This window comes from Camelus bactrianus, chromosome 6, assembly GCF_048773025.1.
Source record: "Camelus bactrianus isolate YW-2024 breed Bactrian camel chromosome 6, ASM4877302v1, whole genome shotgun sequence".
Taxonomy (NCBI): domain Eukaryota; kingdom Metazoa; phylum Chordata; class Mammalia; order Artiodactyla; family Camelidae; genus Camelus; species Camelus bactrianus.
This window is the reverse complement of record NC_133544.1, coordinates 77965802-77987536: the sequence shown is the minus strand read 5'-3', so window position 1 is coordinate 77987536 and position 21735 is coordinate 77965802. Positions and strand designations below refer to the sequence as shown.

Genomic DNA, 21735 nt, shown 5'->3' with positions numbered 1-21735 from the left:
GAGAGGAAAAAAAAAAAAAACACCATATGCTATCACTTATATGTGTAATCTAAATTAAAAAAAAAAAGACAAACTTATTTACAAAACAGAAACAGACTAACATAGAAAACAAACTTATGGTTATGGGGGGAGGAATAAATGTAGTTTGAGATTTGCAGATACTAATATACATCAAGTAGATAAAACAAACTTATACCATATACACAGGGAACTATATTCAATAGCTTGTAATAACTTATGGTGAAAAAGAATATGAAAACAAATATATGTATGTTCCTATATGACTGAAGTATTGTGCTGTACACCAGAAACTAACACAACATTGTAAACTGACTATACTTCAATAAAAACATATTAAAAAAGCAAAACAAAAACTGAGAATGATCTTCCCAGCCTCACAAAGAATCTTAAGTTTAAAAAACATTTTTTAGACCAATGATGAGAAGGGAAGAACCAGAAATAACTTTAATACAGGTTTCTTGGGGGATCTGTAATTGATGTGCATTTAATTAAAAAAGAAAAAGAAACTGCATGAGGTCACCACAGATTCATGTAACAATCAACTGCAGAAAAACACAGGAAAGTTAAATTTCTATGCAATCTCAGCAGAGGCACCCTTTCCTTGATCATAAGAGAACCAAATATTTTTAGAAGCTATTAAGTTTACAGAAGTACAAAACACCAAGACACTTTAAGCAAAGTTTTTATTTTGAAGGAAAAAGTACATTTTCTCATTTTTTGTTCTTGGCATAAATTTTAATTCTTTCCAGTGGAACCAAAACCTCCTGAGCCCCTTTCAGTGTCATCTAACACCTGAAAAGACACAAAGGGGAGTAAGCCATGCAGTTAACTTCAGATCCTCTCCCAGTTCTCTCCAGCTCCTAATTTGTAGGACTTTTATCTGTGCTATACCATTTTTTTTCAAAAAGGAGATTACAGAAAGAAAACAAAATGTTTTTAAAAGTTCCATAAATTAAAGTATTAAATAATTTTCAAAAAAGCTAAGGGAACAGAATTTCACAGCATATTTAAATGGTTTATTATCCAAAGCAATGCTATATAACAGCTATGGAAAACATTTCAAGGAGTTCTAAACTAAGATTTTAATATTGCTTAAAATAGGACTAGTCACATATTCCACTACAGATGGTCTGACTATGATTTTTCAATGTTATGATAGTGTGAAAGGGATATGCATTCAGTAAAAACTGTGCTTTGACTTTTGACATTTTCCTGGGCTAGTGATATGCGGCATGACACCCTTGCGATGCTGGGTGAAGTCTGTGAGCTGCAGCTGCCAGTCAGCCACGCCATCACGAGGGTAAACCACTGATGCACTTACAACCAGTCTGTGCTCGTACAGCCATTCTGCTGTTCACTTGCAGTACAGTGTTCAATAAGTTACATAAGATAGTCAGCACTTCATTATAAAACAGACTTTGTGTTAGATGATTCTGTCCAACTCTAGGCTAATGTGTTCTGAGCACATTTAAAGTAGAACAGGCCAAGCTATGATGTTCAGAAGGTTAGGTATATTAATATTTTCAACTTATGATATTTTCAATTTACGATGGATTTATTGGGACATAATCTCATTGTTAAGTTGAGGTAGAGCTGTATTTAGTTACAAATAGCATATTAAATTCTCAAAATTTTATTTTTCTTTCACTCAAGATGTTACATCATTTATTCCCTACTCAGCTTTTATGATACTTACTTGAACTTCCTCTATTTCTGGGTAAAAAATCCGTTCACAAATGAGCTGTGCAATTCGATCACCCTTTTTGACTTCAAAGGAAAAAAAAAAACAAACAATTTATTCCTCATATTTTATTGATGCATTCTCTAAATCCTGTCTTGTACCATACAATGAGAATCATAGGTGTTAGTATGTGTTATTTAGACATACATTACCTGGAAATCTCACTGCATTTATGTGACCATATGTATTTAACATACCTTCAAACTTTTCTTTGCCAAAATTAAATAGTACAACACCAACATTTCCTCTATAATCTTCATCTATGACACCAGCTGGAGGAAATAAAAATAATATTAACTTGGTTTATGGTACCAAAACACTAAGGGTGTATGATTACTTCAAAATCATCCTTATGCAGCTCTGAGACTTTTATCCTTACAATATGTGAATCTTGCTGATACTGCACAAAGCCTCAAATCTAAGAGATATTACTAAAATGCAAATAAAGAGAATTTAGAAAATGGTCCTAATATTCCAACCTGCCATCCTTACAAATGGTGACCATTTCTTACTCTAAACTGAGAGTGGGCACTTAGCGTCTCAGACGAGTCATCCTAAATTGCTCTCTCCAAACCTACTGTCTGTCTGCTGCACACCTGCCAAAACGGCTAGGAGAAAATTATGATTTGGGTTTTAAAGGCTTTTCCTGGTAGCAGCTTCCTGCTAATATCCAGATTGAAATATGATTGAGTCATAAATAAAAATGTCAAAAAGCCTGAAGATCTGCAGAGGAATAAGTCAATGCTGACATTGTTAAGCAGCAGTCTAGCAAATATCAGAACATTCCATTTTTATAATAAAAATGGAGCTGAACTGTTTAGTTCCCATTCTTCCTCTCCTTTTAATCTGAGCCACCATCCTTTCTTAGAGCATGCTCTCTCAGAAGACATTAGCACATAGCGTAATAATGAGTCCACTTTGAGAATTAGTCGCTGTTTGAGATCGCAAACACAAGGGCAGCAAATCTTTGCAGGAGAGAAACTGGAGCCAGAGCCCAGCCTTGGCCCAGAGAAGTACATTTACCAGACTTGTTAAGTGTCTATCTTTGGGCCAGGAATCTAAAACATTTCCATAAACACAAGCACAGATAATATAGGTGCACCAGGCCTTCTCATTTCCTTTTTCTAATATTGAGACATAATTCACAATTTAATAGTTTTTAGCATATTCAGAGTTGGGCAAACATGACCACAATCAATTTTAGAACATTTTCATTACCCCAAAAAGAACCCCCCCCACCCATTAGCAGTCACTCCCCTATCCTCTCCAACCCCTCATGCCAACACAGGTTAATTCCTTCTCGGTTTATAAAATCCTGGATAGGATTCATGTGAGTCTAATCAAATGTAGCTCCATGTCATATCTTACACCTTATTAACACCCTGCCTCTTAAAAAAAAAAAAAAAAACTCTTATTAAAGAATTGAAAAAGAAAAAAAAAAGAATCAGGAATACAGCTGAATAGGTACTAATGCAGGTTGGTCAGACTCATGATTATTTTAAGATCAACTGAAAGAATTTTTTTTTCTTTCTCAGAACAAAGGTAAGCATTCTCTTTCAATTTTCTCATATAGGAAAAAAAAAAAAAGCAAAAATTTTTAAAAGTTCCACCATGGGGAAAAATACTCAGAAAAACCAACACTTTAGAATTTTCCAGTGGATTACAGTCAAAGGTTAAATGAACCCCTGAGCTTTATGAATGAGTTACTGGGGATAAGTGAAACTGAACTTAAGCACTTCTTAAAAGGTTCCTGCCGTAACACTTTTAAGAGTTTGAATTAAAGATAAACACATTTTTAACAGTGAGAAGGGTGAGTATAAAATTGGGGGAAGTGGTTCATATCATGTCTAGACTGAAGGAAACAGTCTATTCTTTCTTGGTTCTACAGCAATAAAACTTTGACCAATTCAAAGAATACTGAAGCCTGGCATCTTTCCCCACTGCCAGTTGACCGTTAAATTAGTCCTTAGCATGTATTGAAAGAATGGATATAAAGATGGGACCAGCTGTTTTCTATATTATCTATATGTAGAAAGTTTCAGCTGCAGGGACAACTCAGAGCAGAGCTAAGGAAGAAACCACTCGGTAGTAGGTGATTCCATGCTGGGACAAATGACCACAGGAGGCCTTGGCATTGTCACGCGGGAGTGTTGAAGTACAGCCTGGCCCTCACTTACAAGGACAGTGTGGACTGATTGCCTTCTGAACTCTTCTTCCTATTTCACTAGAAAATGTTTGGATTACCCAAATAGTATAAACACATATGAAGTAAAAGCCAATAATGTTCCCTGACCCTTCCTCAGGTCACCAATGTTACAGTAACGTAGTTTACCTATTTCTTTTCTACCTAAAGTATCATAGATAGCCTTTGAGAGTAATATATCTAAATCTTTGTCATTCTTTTAGATCCAAGATATGGAAATACAACACCATTATTTCTATGTAACTATCCTCTTACAAAGCATCAGACATTCAAGTTGTTTTCACATTTTCACTATAATAAACAAAGCAGCCCTTTACATACGTCCTAATGTATGAGTGCTTTTGACTCTCATCAAATAGTTTCAAAAAAGCACTTTCCTGGGCCAAAGGGTGTGTATCTTTTAAATTTTAACGAATATTGCTAAATAATGTTGCAAAAAGGTGCAGTAATTCACACTTCTGTCAGCAATAGTTAAGAATGCCCACATCCAAAGTCCTTGACAGATAGACGCAATCTTTTTAAATCTGGCCAACATAATGAGTAAAAAATGGTATCTCATGGTTTTATTTGCTTTTCCCTCATGACTACCGAGGCTGGACTTCTTTCCTCTGTATGTTCATTGCACATTTGCATGTCCTCTTCTGTATTTTGCTTATGTTCTTTTTTCTTATCTGTTTGGGGATTTAATTCTTTTTCATGTGACTTGCAAGTATTTCCTTGTTTACTTGATGGTATCTTCTACAATACAAATAACACTCCCTTTCTGCAAAGTCCTTTGCTATGTATCTGTATAGTAGTCCTGTCACACTCATATGGTTGGGTGTCTTGAATTCTGCAAAGCCAAGTGATCTACCTGGATTTTATGCTTTTATGCTGGCACACAGAAATGTGAAAAATTCTTAACTGAAAGAAATGAAGTCGTCTGAAGTCAATTAAAATGTATGGCAGAAAAAAAAAGGACCCTTAATACTTTTTTTAAAGTATGAATGCCAACAGTATAAAAAAAAAATCCAATAGTTCCAAGTTCATTTGTTACTACTCAAAGGCAAACTGACTTTCAAGAAAAACCCAAGACATTCCTTTTCTACATCAGGGACATAAACATCAGGGGTACTTCTCTTCATGAGAAAGCAGAAAGTATTTTGAAGTTATCACTGGAAAAATCATGCATTGGAACTGGCAGAGTGATTAACTGACTTCAGGCAAAAGTTTTACTGTGTCAAGACTTTGGCATGTCATTTGTTGGAAACCTTCTTTAGTGAAAAGTATCCACACCTACCAGATGTGAATTCTGAACGGAATCCTGCATACTCAACTTTTCCCTTTGACCCTTATTTACAGCCTGGGAATTCTAACAACATCCCTCTTCTGAAATAAAAACTATGGCCAACTATGATAAACCTTGTGCCTAAGAGACATTTTTAAGATACTCTGCATCCAAGAACACACCACAATGTGATTGTATAAATAATACCACACCAACCACCAGGCAAACTAACTTTCCATTTCTTTTACATGAATTTTTTTTTCAGAGGGTTGTTTTAAACAGAGCAAAAGTAACAAAGTTAGGGGAAAAAATTTCCAAGTAAGAAAAAAAAAAAAAAAAATCTGAGAAGTCCCTAGGGGACTGGAAGTACATGCCAAGCAGTGTTAGATGCTTTAGATACAATGTGATTCAATCCCCCCACCCTTCAGAGGCAGGCACAATAATTTTCATTTTACAGATGAGGAAACTGAGGCTCAGAAAAGCTGAGTAATACCTAGCTAGTTAGTGACCAAGCTGGGACCCAAATCCAGTTGTTCCTTTCACAAGTCTTTGAAATTTATTTAAAAATATATAGTCTTTTGGATCCTTTAGTAATAGTCCTATATGACCATGCTTGGCCTTGTAAAAGTATTTTTGGAAGTCAAGCACAACTGAGCCCAGGCAATCCTCAACCCCAGAGGGCTGTCCATCCCTGCCATGTCACACTCAGCATCTCTTTAGTCCCTAAGAACTACTTTTGGGCTCCCGTCTTGCCCCACAGCACCACCTAGTGACACCAAGGGGAGACGGTGCAGGGACAGGCCTCAGCTGGTGCTGAACCCCTGAAGCGTAAGTAGGTTAACAGTGAGCTAACTCAGGACAGTGCTCTCCTGGTGGGGGGAATGAGGCAGGGTGATCCACAGCATTTACCTGCAGTGGAAGAACAAGAGGATAGGAATCACATGGGTGGAGATTCCAGTTTTTAACGTGTCAACTTAGGCTCATCTCTGAGCCAGTTTTGTCAGTAGCTTCGTAGAAATGGCAGGAGGTGGAGAATCTAGCATACCCACTTATCAGAGGGCCAAGATTTCCCGTTAGTGAAGCACTCACTACGATTACTTAAATAATGATATAAAAGCTTTACCTTCCCTTATAATAGCAAACTGTCTTCTATAAATAGAGTCACTTTTGGACTAAATGCTGATTATTCCCAAACCAAGGCAAAAATTCTATCAATCAGATAGTGCCTAGTGAGCTTATTAATAAAATAACATGCATTTCAATTTCACATAATGGTCATTAAAAATTAGACATAATCAAATAGCATTTGACACTCTATCACAAGTGTCTATTACTTCAGAGATAGAAATTTCTAAAAGGCAAGACAAAAGTCATTTCCTTTTCTTGAGGATAAAGATAAAATTTGTCATTTGATTATTACCTCTTAAGCAAAAACAAAGTAAATACTTGCAAATATTTACAGAATAAAAATGAAAATGTATTACCTCCCACATCTATGAAGTGTTTTGCAGCCAAGCCTGAACGTGGAGCTGCAAAACAAAGGAGCAATTAGCTATTTTAGGAGGGAAGGGCAATATCGGATATAATCAACACAATCTAAGCACATCACTCTCATCTCCTATATATCTGTATCTTAATCTTAGCAGACCGTTCTGAATTAAAGAATCTATTTATCACACTGTATTACCAAAGCAAGAAAAACCAGTTTAAAAAATTTGACGAAGCTTAATTCAAAACCAACTTAAACCACTTATTATGACATCAAGGCAACTGCAGATCTGTGGTGGTGGAGCCATGGACTGCTGCAGTGAACTCAAAGGTGAACAAGAGAGGGCAGTCGTAGAAAAACTCTGCGCAGAAGTCTGGGCACAGATGGAGGGCGGGAGCTGACAGTGACGCCGGGCTGAGGGAGAGGACTTTTGTTTTAAGATGGGAGATCTGAGTAGCAATGTGGATGGGAAGAAGGCGGAGAGACAGGCATGGACCCAACCAAAGAGTAGCAGAGCTGAGCCTGAACTTGAGACTCCTGCTTATGACTCAGAGGCCAAGACAGGTCTCTGAAACAAATGAACCAGAGTAAGATAAAAAGGCCTAACGGTTAAGCAAAATGCCAAAAACTAAACCTTAACAACTCAATTCCACTATGCTTTTTATTCTTTAAAACAAAAAATTAAAAGCTAAGTTTATACCTTATTCTTGCTGACTTGAACATCAGGCCTATCATTAAATTATCTTAGCTTCTAGTCTTTTATTCCAGAATAACTTAAGTCAGGCACTTTGTAAACAAAAGCTATTCCTTCCCTGTTAGTTCACCCCCATCTCCTAATTTCCCCCTCCAAAATACAATGAGGATGTAGTCAATGCTGCCAAAAACAGATGGAGAGAGCGCCTCTCAGTTTTCTTGTAAAGGCTGGAGTATTAGCAGTTCCCAGACTCATGGTTAACAAGATTTCCCTTAGGGATCACAGTTCCATTTGTTCCTTTATGTTTACTCTGAAGTTAGTCAGCAAGTAATTATTGCTCTTGAAAAGAAGTTTTAAACTCTCTCTGCAGTGACAACTGACATGCTGCAGAGAAGGCAGCCCTGTTGGCTTGCACTGCATTTCGTCCTCTCTCCACCCCCGGCAAGGAGCTTCCCTCTAGTGCACTGAACAAGCACCCCTTACCCGACACAGCCGTGGGAGGACACCCAAAGCAGGGGAGGCTGAGGGGCCTGAAACACTCTGCGACCAACAGGAGTCAGAAACTTTACTCTCCTGATATCAAATGCCATGAGCCCTTACCCTAAGCCTGCCTCTTTTTTCTTGTATAACAAATATTAACCATTCTTATCACTGTCTTCACAAAGAAATCTGACTTCATATGCAATCTGACCCTTCATGGGGGAGTTGGTGGTGAGACAGCTAAAAATCATCTATATTTTCAGCTCTTCTCACAGTGAGCAGTCGTGAGAACAACCTCCTGGGCCAACGTGAAGCTCCTAAAATCTTAAGTAAGGAATCAGAGAGGAAAAAAAAAAAAAAAGCAGCGATGGAGGCAAAAGCTGATCCGTGAAGTTTTCAAATAGCTGCAGCTGCCACCACAGGTGGCACATCTTTACTTTAGGACACAGGCCGAGCAGTATCCCTTCCCTCACTTATACCCCAAACAAAACTAAGATGAAAGAACTTATCACGAAAGAAGAGCTTGACTCAGGTACCTGTGTCTTAAATCACTTACCTACTCTCCCGTAGCACCCAGAAGGAAGAGCTATCTGAATGTCGGTTTTCACAAGGGCCTTCTCCATGGGTGGTACTGTGTAATCGTAGGCACTAGGAAAATATTGAAAGAGAACAACTGGTATTTAGACATAGTAATTCTCTGTGCATTTTTTGGTGAAGGAGGTCACAACATGTAAATGTTTTCTCCCCTGAACAAAATTTTATTGGCACTATTTTTATTTAGTGGGGGGGGGATGAGAGGCAGATTAAAAGGAATATGCTCCATAATAAAGAACCAAGAAAGAAGGATAGATAAGAGCTAACATTTATTAAGCTCTATGTGCCAGGCACCGTTCTAATTACTTTGTGTAACTCATTTTATTCTCACAACAATCCTCTAAGTGACTAGGGAAAACATGCAGAAGTAAGGGAGAAAATGGATGGACAACATAAGCAGAGGGAGGGACAGCTGTGTTGCATGTGTTCTGATTCTTGGTAGTTTACCAAACTTACTAAGCAATGGCCATAAACTTCACTGGCTGGGGGAGAGCGCGGACCACTGTGAATCCCTGGAGATGGACGCTACCGAGCAACTGATTCTCTAAGGTCCACCCAGCAAGTGCTTCCATTACGGTAGCCCCCTCCTTGATAGAAATTTAAAATTTTACAATAAGCAGAACTGGAAGTTACTCTGGAGCCCTTAGTAAAGACAAGTAAAGCAGTGCTATTTCTACTTTTGTCATCGGAATTTCCCGTCTTGAAATAGTTACAACTCTAATTTATTTGAAGAGACCAGTTATTTCCATGTCTATTTCAGTGTACAGAAAATCACCTGTTTATTAGGAGGATGCTTATAAAGTATCTTAAAGTCTCTCCGAAGACTTACAACGGTGCCCAGATACGGTGTAGTCAGTCTTCATGAGTCTACTTTTATTCATGAAAACTAAGGGGCTGAACTGTAACCCTTTCAGCTGCAAGTCTATACCTTACTTTTTTTCTTTCTTTCCTCCCACTATCATCACATACTCCCTCCTCCTGTACTTATGACTTAGACCAGTGGTTCTCACATTAGAATCACCTGGGACGCTTGAAAATAAATCCTTAGGCTTGGGATTTAGTCATGTAATAAACACCTGCTCCCCCCAGTATCACTTTTCACCTACCTTAATGATTCTAAGAACTGGGGACAGTAGTCAAGGGCGGGGAGGGGAAGCACTGAATTCAGGGTCAAAAATCCTATTATATTCAAGCCCTTGGGCAATCAGTTCATCTCTTCACAAACTCCCACATCTGTAAACAGTAACACTTAGCTACTTCAGGATTGCTGTGAATATTAAATAAAGTTGCACATGGGGCAGTTTTTTAGTACAGGTAAAGTGCTGTAAAAAAGAGAATGTGGTTGTATTACCAACATTCCTGTTTTTCATATTCAGACCCTTTTGGAAATTTCCAGTCCTTGGAGTGAATTAAATATGGACACACAGAGAAATTTTACTAACCCTTTAAGGTAAAAGCAGTGTTCGTTAATCTTTCTTAGGTATCTTATTACCTAAGAACCTAGTCTCCCACCATGGCCTTTCTTTCTATGATTACGGCATCACTCTCAGGCCACTCCTTGAAGATCAAGGTGGGCCTTATTTATCTCTAACTTCCACTTAGAGAAGGTACAATAAATGTTGCAGAATAAATAACACCTGGGCGGACATTTATTTACCATCCCACACTCTGCCAAAATCCGTACTGAATTTACGATAAAGAGGAAAATTTTAATGTTCAACATTTAAAAAAAAAAGACGGAAACCCTACATTAAGCAAGATAGCGTCTGTTTCTGTACTTTTAAGGGACTGTTTCAAGTTGTGTCAGAAGGGCGGAATGTAAGCTAACCTGAGAGCACTACCCCTCGGGAACTGGGACTTCTCTGCGAGGGGTAGGGATGGCGGGACAGAAGGCGGCCTTCTCAGCCTCTGCGCCCGGGCAGGCCTTCCTCGGGGCGCGGGCAGTCAGGGCCCCCACTCACCTGTACAGGTCATAGCCCGCGGCGCGCCCGGACCCCTTGGTCGGGGCGGTGGCGTGCTCCGAGAGCCGGGCAAAGCGGAGCCGTATGCCGCCCTCCTCCGCGGCAGGCCGGGGCCGCTTGCTGGGGGAGACGACTCGTGTCTCTTGAGAGCAGGGCATGGCAGCACCGAAAGTGAGCGCAACAAGGAGGAGGCGGAACAAGAGAGGCACGAAAATCCTGAACTTCCCGCCAACAACTGCCTGCCCCGCCCCCTCCCCTGGACGAGCCCACACTTCTGGCTGAGAGGGGAGGAGGGACTCAAATTTGGGGCTGGAAATCCTTCTCGGAAAAAAGCTTTGGGAATTGAAAGTACTGAGCCTTTTAAAGCTTTCCAAACTCAATGCATGGGCCTAACGTCAGGGGCAGCTTCGACGGCGTCGCCCCCACCCCACAATAAAAAGACCCCTCTCACCCCCATGAGAGGACTCGAATGGACTCGCTCCCGCACCGCTAGGGCACCGCGCCCTCCCATTTTCCCGCCCCCAAGCGGAGGGGCTTCCCTGGGTCCCGGCAGTTCGCCCGCCCCGCTGTGGCCCTGGGGCGTGGGTAGCGGGCTGGGCTCCCAGCCCCCCCCCCCCCTTGGAAAGCATGTCCTTCCGGCCGGGGCCCCGACATTACTGGCGCCGCGGCATCCTTGGCTCAGATTGCGAGCGCTGGACGGCGGCCGCAGCCCCGCGAGCTGCGTGGCTCCCCGCGGGGCGGGCACCAGGGGCTGGCCCGGCCGGGAGAGCCCTGCGGCCTCCGCCCGCGGCCTTGCGCTGCGCGCGCCGTTAAACAACACGCGGAGCAGAGATGGAAGGAAATGGTAGCCAAGCTTTGGACGAGGGCAGAAGGGAGTCATTTGCCCCAGGTTTGGGCGCAGGTTGGCTCAGCTCCTGCAGGCGCGCCCCGGGTCCGCACACGAAAGACGCGGCCCCAGTCAAATGACCTCGGAAGCAGTAACCACCGCCGTCTGACGAGGGGCGCAAGGAGGCGGCGCATCGACCGCCCTCGGCCTGGCGCAGGCCCGGGCCCTCCCCAAACGCGGCGCGCTCGGCATCCTGAATCTCGCTGAATTCCGGCTGTGTCCGGCTCCCTCTGTCTATCTTTCATCTGGCCCTGATTTCCGAGGTCCGGGCCCCGCGTTTCGCTGATTTACCTGGGGCGGCGCCTCCCGCGGCCATGACTCGCCGGGTTCTAGCCTCAGGGGCCCCAAAAGCAGTGGAACTGCATCACCATGCCCGCGACACTCTCTGTGCTCAGTGCTGCGCCCTAGGCGGTGGGCCAGGCAGCGTGTTCGATTTCCTTCCGACGCAGACAGTGCAAGACGGAGTGTTGTTTATTCTTAAAGGGCAGAGGACAGGTTCTTCAGGCTAATCGCAGGGACATCTCAGTTCAAATCTTAACACTCTTTCGGATGACCCCACAGGAGCATAGTGGACGACTCCTATGGCTGTGATACCGGAATTCGAACAAAAATGCTGAGCCACACTGGTATAACTTAAAATGGGGATGAGTAAATAACTTTTCAGGTAATTGTGAGTTGATTTTTCTAGAGTAAAAATATCTCCACCTATCTCTGGAACTGACGTTAAAATCTCAACACTAACTTGTAATACATTTTGTCAAAATAAATACAAATTATAGGGCAGCTTTAGAAAAATGAGGAATGAAAATATGAGGGTATTGTTGGGGAAGTTTTTAGACTTCCTTGATGGGCCTTTTCTTAGAGGCCCTACCTTTTCAGTTTCCTGTACTAGCTTCCCCAATTAAATGTTGGAATTCCTCTAGGTGAGGTTATGAGTTATGCTCTCTACACTCTTATCCCATGGCTTTAAATATCTATGCTCTGGGGGCTTCCCAAAGTTACACCTGGAGTAGCATGATCTGGGCCCTCTTCTTCAACGTGTTCTAGAGCCATCATCTGGCTCACCCCTGGTGCTCCTGGCCGCAGTGGCTTTCTAACGGTCTCTAGACTCACCAGGTGACTTTCCTGCCTGGGAGCCTGTATACATCCTTCCTTGTTTATGCTCCATGTGTTTTAAGTTTCAACTCATCTCAGAAAGACCTTCTCTAACAAACTGAATTTAATGAAGTAACTGCCCTGTCTTTCCCTCACCACTGTTTTCTATCACAGCACTCAGGTTTTTTTTTTTCTCTTTGTGCCACTTGTTACTACAATCTGTATTTCTTTTATGTATTTATTTTCTTTTTCATTGCCTATTTGTTCTAGTAGACATGAGCTCCGAGAAATCAGGGACCAAATGTGTCTTCATTCACCATTGTATTCATGGGGCCTAGCTTAGTGCCTGACCCTTGCTGGTGCTTGATAACTATTTGTTATATGAATGAATGACATGCTAAGAAAGCTCGCTGCCTAGTCCATTAGGACCCGGCATATGATCATTTCTCAAACCCTTCTGAATTTTCTTTCCACTTCTTTAATTTTTAATCATAGATTTTTTTCCCCTATAATGCTTTTTCAAGGGCTGTGGTGAAACACATCAATCCCTTTCCGGCCCCTCCACAAATACCCTCCCCCAAAACTCCTCAGGGGCAATACTTCCAACTTTTTTTTTTTTTTTTTTTGCTCATTCTATTGCAATTTACCTCCCTGTTTGTAAATTGTATGTTGCTATTTATTTTTTAAATGGCATAGAAATTATCTTCTGAATTAGAGTAGTCAAGGATTGAGTCTCAACCACCCTCCCCACTCGATTCTGCCAATAGTTTTGTAACAATTTTTTTGTCTGAGTCAGGAGTTAGTGTTTACTTTATCACGACTATGTAAATATTGACTGTTGACGCAAGTAATATATGATTATTTCCTTTTGTTATACCTGTCCCCCTCAAGTTAATAATGGCCTTGTTTTCCCATTTGTCTTTATTGGTAATGGTGTTTTTGATTCACCCATTGCTTGTTTTCTCCAAATGTTCCAGGGGATCCTGTACCTTGAACATCCATCACACCAGATGAAACACTGATACTTTAATCCCTGTCAGTTCCATTTCCCCCTTCCTCCCTCCTCTGTTCTCTTGCTCCAGTCTGTGCAAGTGACCCTCTAGTCCTGCTGAATAGCTGTCATCCTGGGACTTCCCTTTGCCCCTGTCTTATATTGGAGCCCTGGTTTTATGGACCTAGTTTCCTCTTAATTTACTTCCTCATTTTGCTGAAGTACTTTCTCTAGTAATTTCCTAAGGAAGTTTGTATTAAATTTAGTCTGAGTTTTTGCATATCCTAAACTGTTAATGACTGTAATGTCTCCCTTTACCCAAACCCAGACAGAAATCTCACTTCATTCATGAAACTTCCTTACAACCAGTGGTGAGCTCTGCCTTATCTTTTATAACACTTACCATATCATTCATTAGCCATATACTCCCATTGTGTAATCATCTCAACTACATGCATTTTATCTTTCACATTAATAAGCATCATAAACTTTTATGAACCCTTCAAAGCACCTACTTCAGTGTTTTGCACAAAGATGATTTGTTTGGTTCCTTGTAATACTTAGCACCAAGAAAGTATTCGGCTGTTTCTTCTGTTACTATGGATACTGAAAGTGTTTATTCTTGTCACTTTTCATCTGAGTTTATTTTAGATTGAAAAGAGAAAAGGGCAACATTCACCTGGAAAAGAGTAACAGGTTAGGGGTCTCAACCAGTAAGCAGTTAATAGGACATTCCTTGTGACAATTGAAATATAATTTGATATGAAAATATACTTTAAATTCAAGATACTACAGTAAAGGAGAACTAGATGTGTTCCAGCCGTAGGTTTTTTTATTTATCAGGATATAATTACCCTATCAGTCATGCTGATAATGTAATTACTTAAGTCTTGTGCCAGTGTGAACCTACTGAGAATGCAAGTCCATTCTTTACAAGCACAGTTGTCCTTCCTATCTTTGCCATTTAGGGATTTTTCTCTCTTTAACAAAGACATACAGGATGATTACTTTATACCAGGCATATTCTAAGAGCTTTATAAATATACACTAATCACAACAAGCAGAGAAAACAAGTGCTATCATTATCATCCCCATTTTACAGATGGGGAAACCACAGAGCACAGAGATGTTAAATAGTTTGCCTGAGACCACACAGCTCACAACCAGAAAGAGGTGGAGCCAGGATTCAACTTCAGGTAGTCTGGCTTCACAGTCCTTGCACTCAGCCACTCCGTTGGTTTATCTGTGCCTAATGGGACTATGACAGCTCTTCTTAGTACTGAGCCTGCTGCTGGCTGTGTTTCTCCAAGTCTGGGAAAGATGTGTGTAGAAAATTAACGAGGAACTCCTAGTTTCAGTTGATCACGCCCTCCTTGTTGAAACCCTTCTTCATCGGGCCGCACTCTGGTTTTCCTCCCACCTCACTCGATGTCACTCTTTCTGTCTCTTTTCATCTCTTCACTTGCTCAGTATAAAAAGCCTTAGACTCTTGCTTCCTCTCTCTCTCACATCTTCCTTTATCTAAAAAGGACTTCTCCTAAGCACCAATGAATGCTTTATGCTATTTGATTTTTTCTTCATGGCATACTGCTACATGAAATTATGTACATATTTATTCATTTCACTTGTTAGTTATATGTTTCCTCCACTAACATGTAAGCTCCATAATGAATTTAAGTCTATCTTAATTTGGGTTCCCTTCAAATGCTCTGTGTTTCTTTTTACCCCTTCTTGCCTTTTAAATTTTATTATTTTGCTCTTCATTTTATATAAATTAATTTAATTATTTCACTTTTCCCTCTACTAATTTAGAAGTTTTATTCTCTGATCCTGTTGTTTTAGATAAATTAAAACATGCATGCTTAATTCATCAGTATCGAACATCTGAAACAAAATTATTATCTTTCTCCTGGATAACACAAAGACTTTAGAATGCTTCAACTCCATTAATTCTTCTTTTGGCATATATACTATTATTGTCTAGTATTTTAAATATGTCTTTTCTTGGAATCTCAATAAGTATTGTTATTACTGCTTTTTACAGTCATTTAAAAAAAATGTTTACACAGACTTTTAGCACTTTCTCTGCTTTTCTTCCTGCATCTCAGACCTCCGTCTGGGATTACTGACCTTTTGCCCAAACTTCCTGTAGAGACTTTCTCCAGTAGGTGAACTTTCTTAGTTTGAACAGAGCTCTTGAACTCTTGCTCAGAGGCAGTGTATTCTTTGACAATCATTTAGGAATGAAAGAGGCGAGAATGTTAATGGAAAAGTGTCATAATTCCCCGTAACTGCAGAATTCTGTAGCTGAATTCAGAACATTCCAAAGTGGGCCAAAATAGCTCATTTATCATGACACAGTTCACCTTTACTAGAAATATGTACTAGCCAAAAAAGGACAGAAACCATACTTTGGGTTCTGGTACCAAAATTTAGAAGTTCTTTGTTTCAAGCCCGGAGTTTTTACACCGAGGACAAGCACCGAAGTAAGCCTGAAGATAGGTGAGACGTCTGCCTATCTTTTGTAGAAGGGTGACTGGAATAAGGGAGATGGGAAAGAACAGGCAGATCGATTTCAGTAAGAAGTACATATGTATGACTATCTAGAAGTTCATTCTTTTAAAATAATTTGGTCCAGAATGCCATCAAGATACCTCCTGGAATGTCTGGTCTTCCCCCAGGAGTATCTATAACTCAATTTGAAGACACTAAACTAGCCTATAGCTTATGAGCCCCACAGGAACGTTCCCGCCAGGCTTTTAGGAAAAACAAAGATCAGATAGATAAATACATGTAGCCTTTCAATTTCATAAAAGCAGCATATGGATCTTAAGCATATAAGTAGCTCAGAAGATTGACACTAAATTGAGTGGCAGTTAAAAAAACAAGTAAGGAACTAGCAGATAGTCGACAAAAGAAGCATTTATTGCTACAAAACGACTTTGGACTAACTCACAAATTACTGCCACAAAAGTTCAAAGGGATCAAAATAGTTAACATACAAACTCAGACCTGTAGTTCTCACTAATATACTGACTACCCAACATCTTAATGAACATAATAGTGAAAAGCTGACTCAATTATGCCAGTGTGTGTAGGAGTACCAGAAGGTGAAATTTCCGTAATTACAGCCCAGAGAAGGACTGCTGTTATTTCATTTTAAAGTATCATCAACTTTTCAGGAAGAAAATAAAAGCAGATGGCTTAAGAGTAGGGGACATGTGAGAATCACGTGGAAAGCTTGGCCCAGACCCCACTACAGACTGATTACTCAGGATCTCCAGGATTCTTGTTGCCCACCCTTGGCTAAGGACTACTGTTTTAGGGAACTTATTTCTAGAGAATCTGCTGGGGTCTAGACTTACTGGAAAGAATTCCTTCATATTTAACCAGTGTTATGAACTTGACCAAATCCACTGTGCTCTGAATCGTTTTGATAGAGATTCCATTACTTTAAATACAGAGGCAGGTCCAAGGCCTTTGTTCTTAGCAATGAGTTTGTAGTATAATTTTACTAAGAATAGGGGAGGGTAAGATCTCAGTGGTAGAGAGCATGCTTAGCATGCGTGAGGGCCTGGGTTCAATCCCCAGTACCTCCATTAAAAAATAAATAAAAACCTAATTACCCCTCCCCCAAAATAAAATAAATAACTAAGAGTAATTGCTGACTAGGCATCATTCAGAATATCTGCTTATTTCTTGGTTAAGCCAAATGAAGTCCATTAAAGCAGGTCACAAAATTGCCCCACCAAAAGTTAAACTGGGCTAAAAGGCCGAAATTACTGTGCAATGTAGAGGGAAGTTTTGAGCAACTTGCTATGTTTGACAATTTGAATTGCAAGACTAGACAAAGAGGAAGAGGTTAGGGGAAGGGGGGGTTATACAGACTAAACTGGAAAGCTGTTCGAGAACTAAGTCAGCTCTAGACTTCTACTGTTTCTCTTGGATCACATGATCTCTTTCAAATCATGTCTCCCTCTTTCATCTGTGTAGAGCATCTAATTGGGCTGAAAATTAGCTATATAAGGTATTATCCTGTAACCACGCCTACTAACTAGCCCCTGGTTCACAGATTATTTGTATGATCTACTCTGGCCAGAGTAGCAGAACTAGTTTCACTCCAGCATGCTGCCTGATTTTATCAGTAGGGCATGTAACTGGTAAATATTGCAAGATCTTGTAAACCATCCAGTGTGTTCCTATTGTTAAACATGTTGGGTGATGAAACACCTGGAAAATTCTGTTGACCAGTCTCTCCAAGGAATCTTTTCAGGTCATCTTCAGTAATATTTGCTAACCTTCCACCTTGAACTTTGGTAGGTCCTGAGGAGGCACCTCAGATCTTCTGATATTTAGAGGAGCTTAGTTTGAAAACATTGTCATTTGTAGGTTCTTGAAAAGGAAAGTCAAGTGAGTAGAGTGATAGTTGACAAGAGCTTGGTGGATAAGAGTTTCTAAGATGACCTGGAGAGTTGAGAAGTTGGAGAAACTGAAAATTTTCTATTGTACTAATCCAAGCTTGTGATGATGGAGACCATATAAGTTTTCCTGCTGTAACAAGTGACCACAGCAAATTGCCTTAGTGGCTTAAACAATATAAATTTATTATCTTCAGTTCCTTAGGTCAGAACTGGGCACGGGTCTCATGGGGCTAAAATCAAGGTGTTGGCAAGACTGTAATCCTTTCTAGAAGCTGTAAGGGGAAACCCATTTCCTTGCCTTTTCCGGCTTCTAGAGGCTGACCACATTCCCTGCCTTGTTTCCTCATCCTCCGTCTTCAAAAACAGCAACAGCAGGTTGACTCCTTATGCTGCCATCCTCTAGTGCTCTGATCATAGCTGGGAAGGTGTCTCTACTCTTAAGGACTCATGTGATTAGACTGGACCCACCCAGTTAATCCAGGATAATCTCTCTATTTTAAGGTCAGTAATCTTAATGACATCTGCAAAGTCCCTTTCGCCATAAAATATTCCAGTATATTCCAGGTTCCAGGGACCAAGGTTTGGGTGTCTTTGGGGGCCTTTACGATAAGCATCATTAACACATAGAACCGATATTTTAAGCAATCAACAGGACTTCCCTTTTAGTTGGATTGATGACTCGTAGAGTCAATTTGGTATGAAAATAGGATGGAAGAGGTGGAAGAAAATACTGAGATCAAGCATTAGTCATTTTGATAATTTCACCCCTTTTCAAGCATTCTAAGACATATGGAGGGCTGTCGTCCTCCTAACTTTAAGAGGAACAATTTGGTTATCATGAAAGCATGGGTATCTTCGGGAAACTTCTAGATCTGGGTTCAGTAAGCCTTACAAAAGCTGGCCTGGTTTTTCCCCAAACGTTCCCATGGATGGGCCTATTTTCTCACCTTCCCTGAGAGCACTGGTTCCCCTCCACTGGGCTCCCAGTTGCTGGGGACCATCTGTCTCCTTCTCCTCTTCCCTCACATGATCTTCATCTCGGTAGGGTCCACTTCCTGGTTGGAGCAGATAGGACCAGGGAGCAGGATATGGAGAATGACTGTGGAAGCAGAAGTCAGTGTTAGGGCAACACTGGAATTGTAATGTGAGTAGAGACCCACTGGGCAGTTGATTGGGGTGCAGGCGAATGTTGTGGCAATCATTCCGAGCAGAATGTGAGCACCAGAGCCTTTCTATACCATTGGGGGCAGCTCTGGGAAAAAGGATGCCTAGTTAAGACACTACCTCAGACAGTTTTGATCTCTTTATTTCTCAGTCTCGTTGGTTGCACCTGATTTCCTCCATGACATTAAACAACTGTTGTATGATTTTTCTGTTGGTAGCACACAATTTTTCCAAATTAAAAAAAAAGACAGGAACAAAAAGGTTACGCTTTTCATCTGTGGCTGTGTAAACAAACCCAGTAATTACCATAACTCAAATTGCTGCTGAAACTCTCCATATTTTAATGTGCACGCTGTCGCTCTTGCTACTAAATCTCTGCATATATCCTGGGAAGTTAATCCTGAATTAGGAAACAGAAAAACTGATTAAAATAAAATTGGGCCAAGTCCATGATTTTTATATTCATAAGATTCAAAATTTCTATGAGGAAATATGCAATGCAAATTGAATTATCTTCCAGAGTAATAAAAAAAAAAAAGCAAACCAAAACAATGGTAAAATATGTGTATCCATGCAGAGAGATGTATGAATTAGGCTCGCTGTGGTTTGGTTGATTGTGATTCAATTTTCTGCCCCTCTGAAACAACCTTTACTTACCAGGCTCCACAAGCTCCATTCTCTTCAGTGTAAAGCGAATGTTACCCGGTTTCCATGTAGCAACATTTCCTCAAATTCTGCACTTTTATCAAAAGAAGTTTTTTTAACTGAACTTTGAAGAGAGCATTATTAGTCCTCCTAAGTGTTTCAGTCACTCTCTCCTGATTGCCTTTAGGACAAAAGAGCAGTTATAAATGTTTATAGAAGTCAGGAAGGCGAAAACCCATTGTTTTTGTGCCTATAGGCATGGGATAGGTGAAACTGAGCATTAAGGAAATGATGTAGAAAATTCAGGTCTCCACATTTTCTTTTAATAAATTGGATTAATTTTCGTGTCTCTACCACCACATGTCTTTTATTATTATTGTTGTTGTTGTTGTTGTTGTTGTTGCTGCTGTTGTTGTTGTCAGTTACAATGTGTCAGTTTCTGGCATATAGCACAATGTCCCGTCATGCATATATATACATATATTCATTTTCATATTCTTCTTCATTAAAGATTATTACAAGATATTGAATATAGTTCCCTGTGCTATACAGAAGAAATTTGTGTCTTACCTATTTTTATATATAGTGGTTGACATTTGCAAATCTCAGACTCGCAAATTTATCTCTTCCCAGCCTCTTCCCCCAGTAACCATTGTTTACTGTCTACTACATATTTTTCTTTTTTCTCTTGATACCCACTCTTGTCCCTCTCTGCTCTGTTTTCTTCCTTGGGAGGCTGACCAGTAGGGACCTCACCAATGAGCATTCTTGTCCTCTGGTTTGCATTTGGGTTTGGCCATAGAGAGCCCCAGCAGAAGGTCAAAAGGAGAGTAGGGTATCAGCTCAGAGTTCCCTCTGAATGGCTGTGCTCCCTCCACTGGAGATACTGCTCTTGTCATGGCTGCCCTTTCTTCCAGGCTCTCTCCCCCTTTCCCTTCAGGCCTGGCACTGTTATAAGCTTCAGGGTGCTGCACTCTCCTTTGTGATTTTGGTTTCCCATATCTTGATGAACTTTTATAAATACCTCCTTTAGTAAACACTCCTCAAAGTATCCTAATTTGACTGAGCTCTGTTTCATGTTACAGCCCTTGCAGAGACAGAATCTGATTCATCCAGCCCTATCTCTAAATTCTTCCCACTTCCTGGGGCCACCGTCTCTTACCAGGACTACTAAGTGATCTCCCTACTTCTAATCTTTATGGCTCAAAGTCTTCTAAAAGTTTCCATCACAAATGTAACAAAAGCCAAATTCCCTGCCATGGCCCAGGGACTCGTATGATCAGACTCTTAACATTCAACTTCATCTTTAGTCGTTCTCATCTCCTGGGTTCTAGAACACACCGACTCCTCTTTTGCTTGAGGACCCTTTGTCCATGTTGTTCGCTCAGCCTGGACTGTTTGCTCCCTGCTCTTCATATAGTCAGCACTGTTGAAGACCAAAAAATGATTAAGTAAGGAGATGGATTTTATTCAGGCTGTTACAATAGGGAAAGCACTTCAGATCTGAAGATTGGAGCATATGTTAACTTTCCTATGGTTGCTGTAAAAAGAAAGTACCATAAAATTAGTGGCTTAAAACAATATAAAGTTATTCTATTATAGTTCTGCAGCCCAGAAACCCCAAATGAATCTTACATGGCTAAAATCAAGGTGTTGGCAGGGTTGTGCTGTCTCTGGAGGGTGTAGGAGAGAATCTGTTCCCTTGCGTTTTCCCCACATCTAGAGTTAAATTCCTTGTTTCATGGTCCCTTCCTCTGTCTTCAAAACCAGTCATGTAGCATCTTTTCTCTGATGCTGCTTCGCTCTGCTTCCATCACTTGGCTGCCTTCTCTTTTATTTATAGTCAAATCTACTTCTGCTCCCCTCTTACAAGGCTACTTGTGATTCTGTTTAGGATCCAACCACATAATCTAGGATAATTTCCCCAACTCAAGCTTCTTAATCACATCTGCTAGAGCCCTTTTCCTGTGTAAGATAAGATATTAATAGATTCTAGCTATTAGGACCTGAATATCTTCTAGGACCATTATTCAGCCTGTTACAGTGTGGCTCAGCGGTGGGTTTTGCCTTAGATTTTCAGTTT

At 40.5% G+C, this 21735-nt stretch overlaps 1 protein-coding gene across 2 annotated transcripts; it reads right to left on the bottom strand.

The window, feature by feature from the left end:
• Window positions 1-687: 687 nt before the first annotated feature.
• Window positions 688-11786, bottom strand: DUT (deoxyuridine triphosphatase). Of its 2 annotated transcripts, none has more exons than XM_010965279.3 (7): window positions 11628-11786; window positions 10451-10592; window positions 8452-8543; window positions 6717-6761; window positions 1960-2034; window positions 1718-1788; window positions 688-813 (listed from the first exon to the last, which is right to left on the bottom strand). In XM_010965279.3, the coding sequence occupies exons 1-7, from the start codon at window positions 11650-11652 to the stop codon at window positions 757-759; spliced, it is 507 nt and encodes a 168-aa protein (XP_010963581.1). In that variant the 5' UTR covers window positions 11653-11786; the 3' UTR covers window positions 688-756. The 2 variants fall into 2 exon arrangements, with proteins under 2 accessions (XP_010963581.1, XP_074222177.1); XM_074366076.1 differs by lacking the exon at window positions 11628-11786 and adding an exon at window positions 11108-11507.
• Window positions 11787-21735: the final 9949 nt, after the last annotated feature.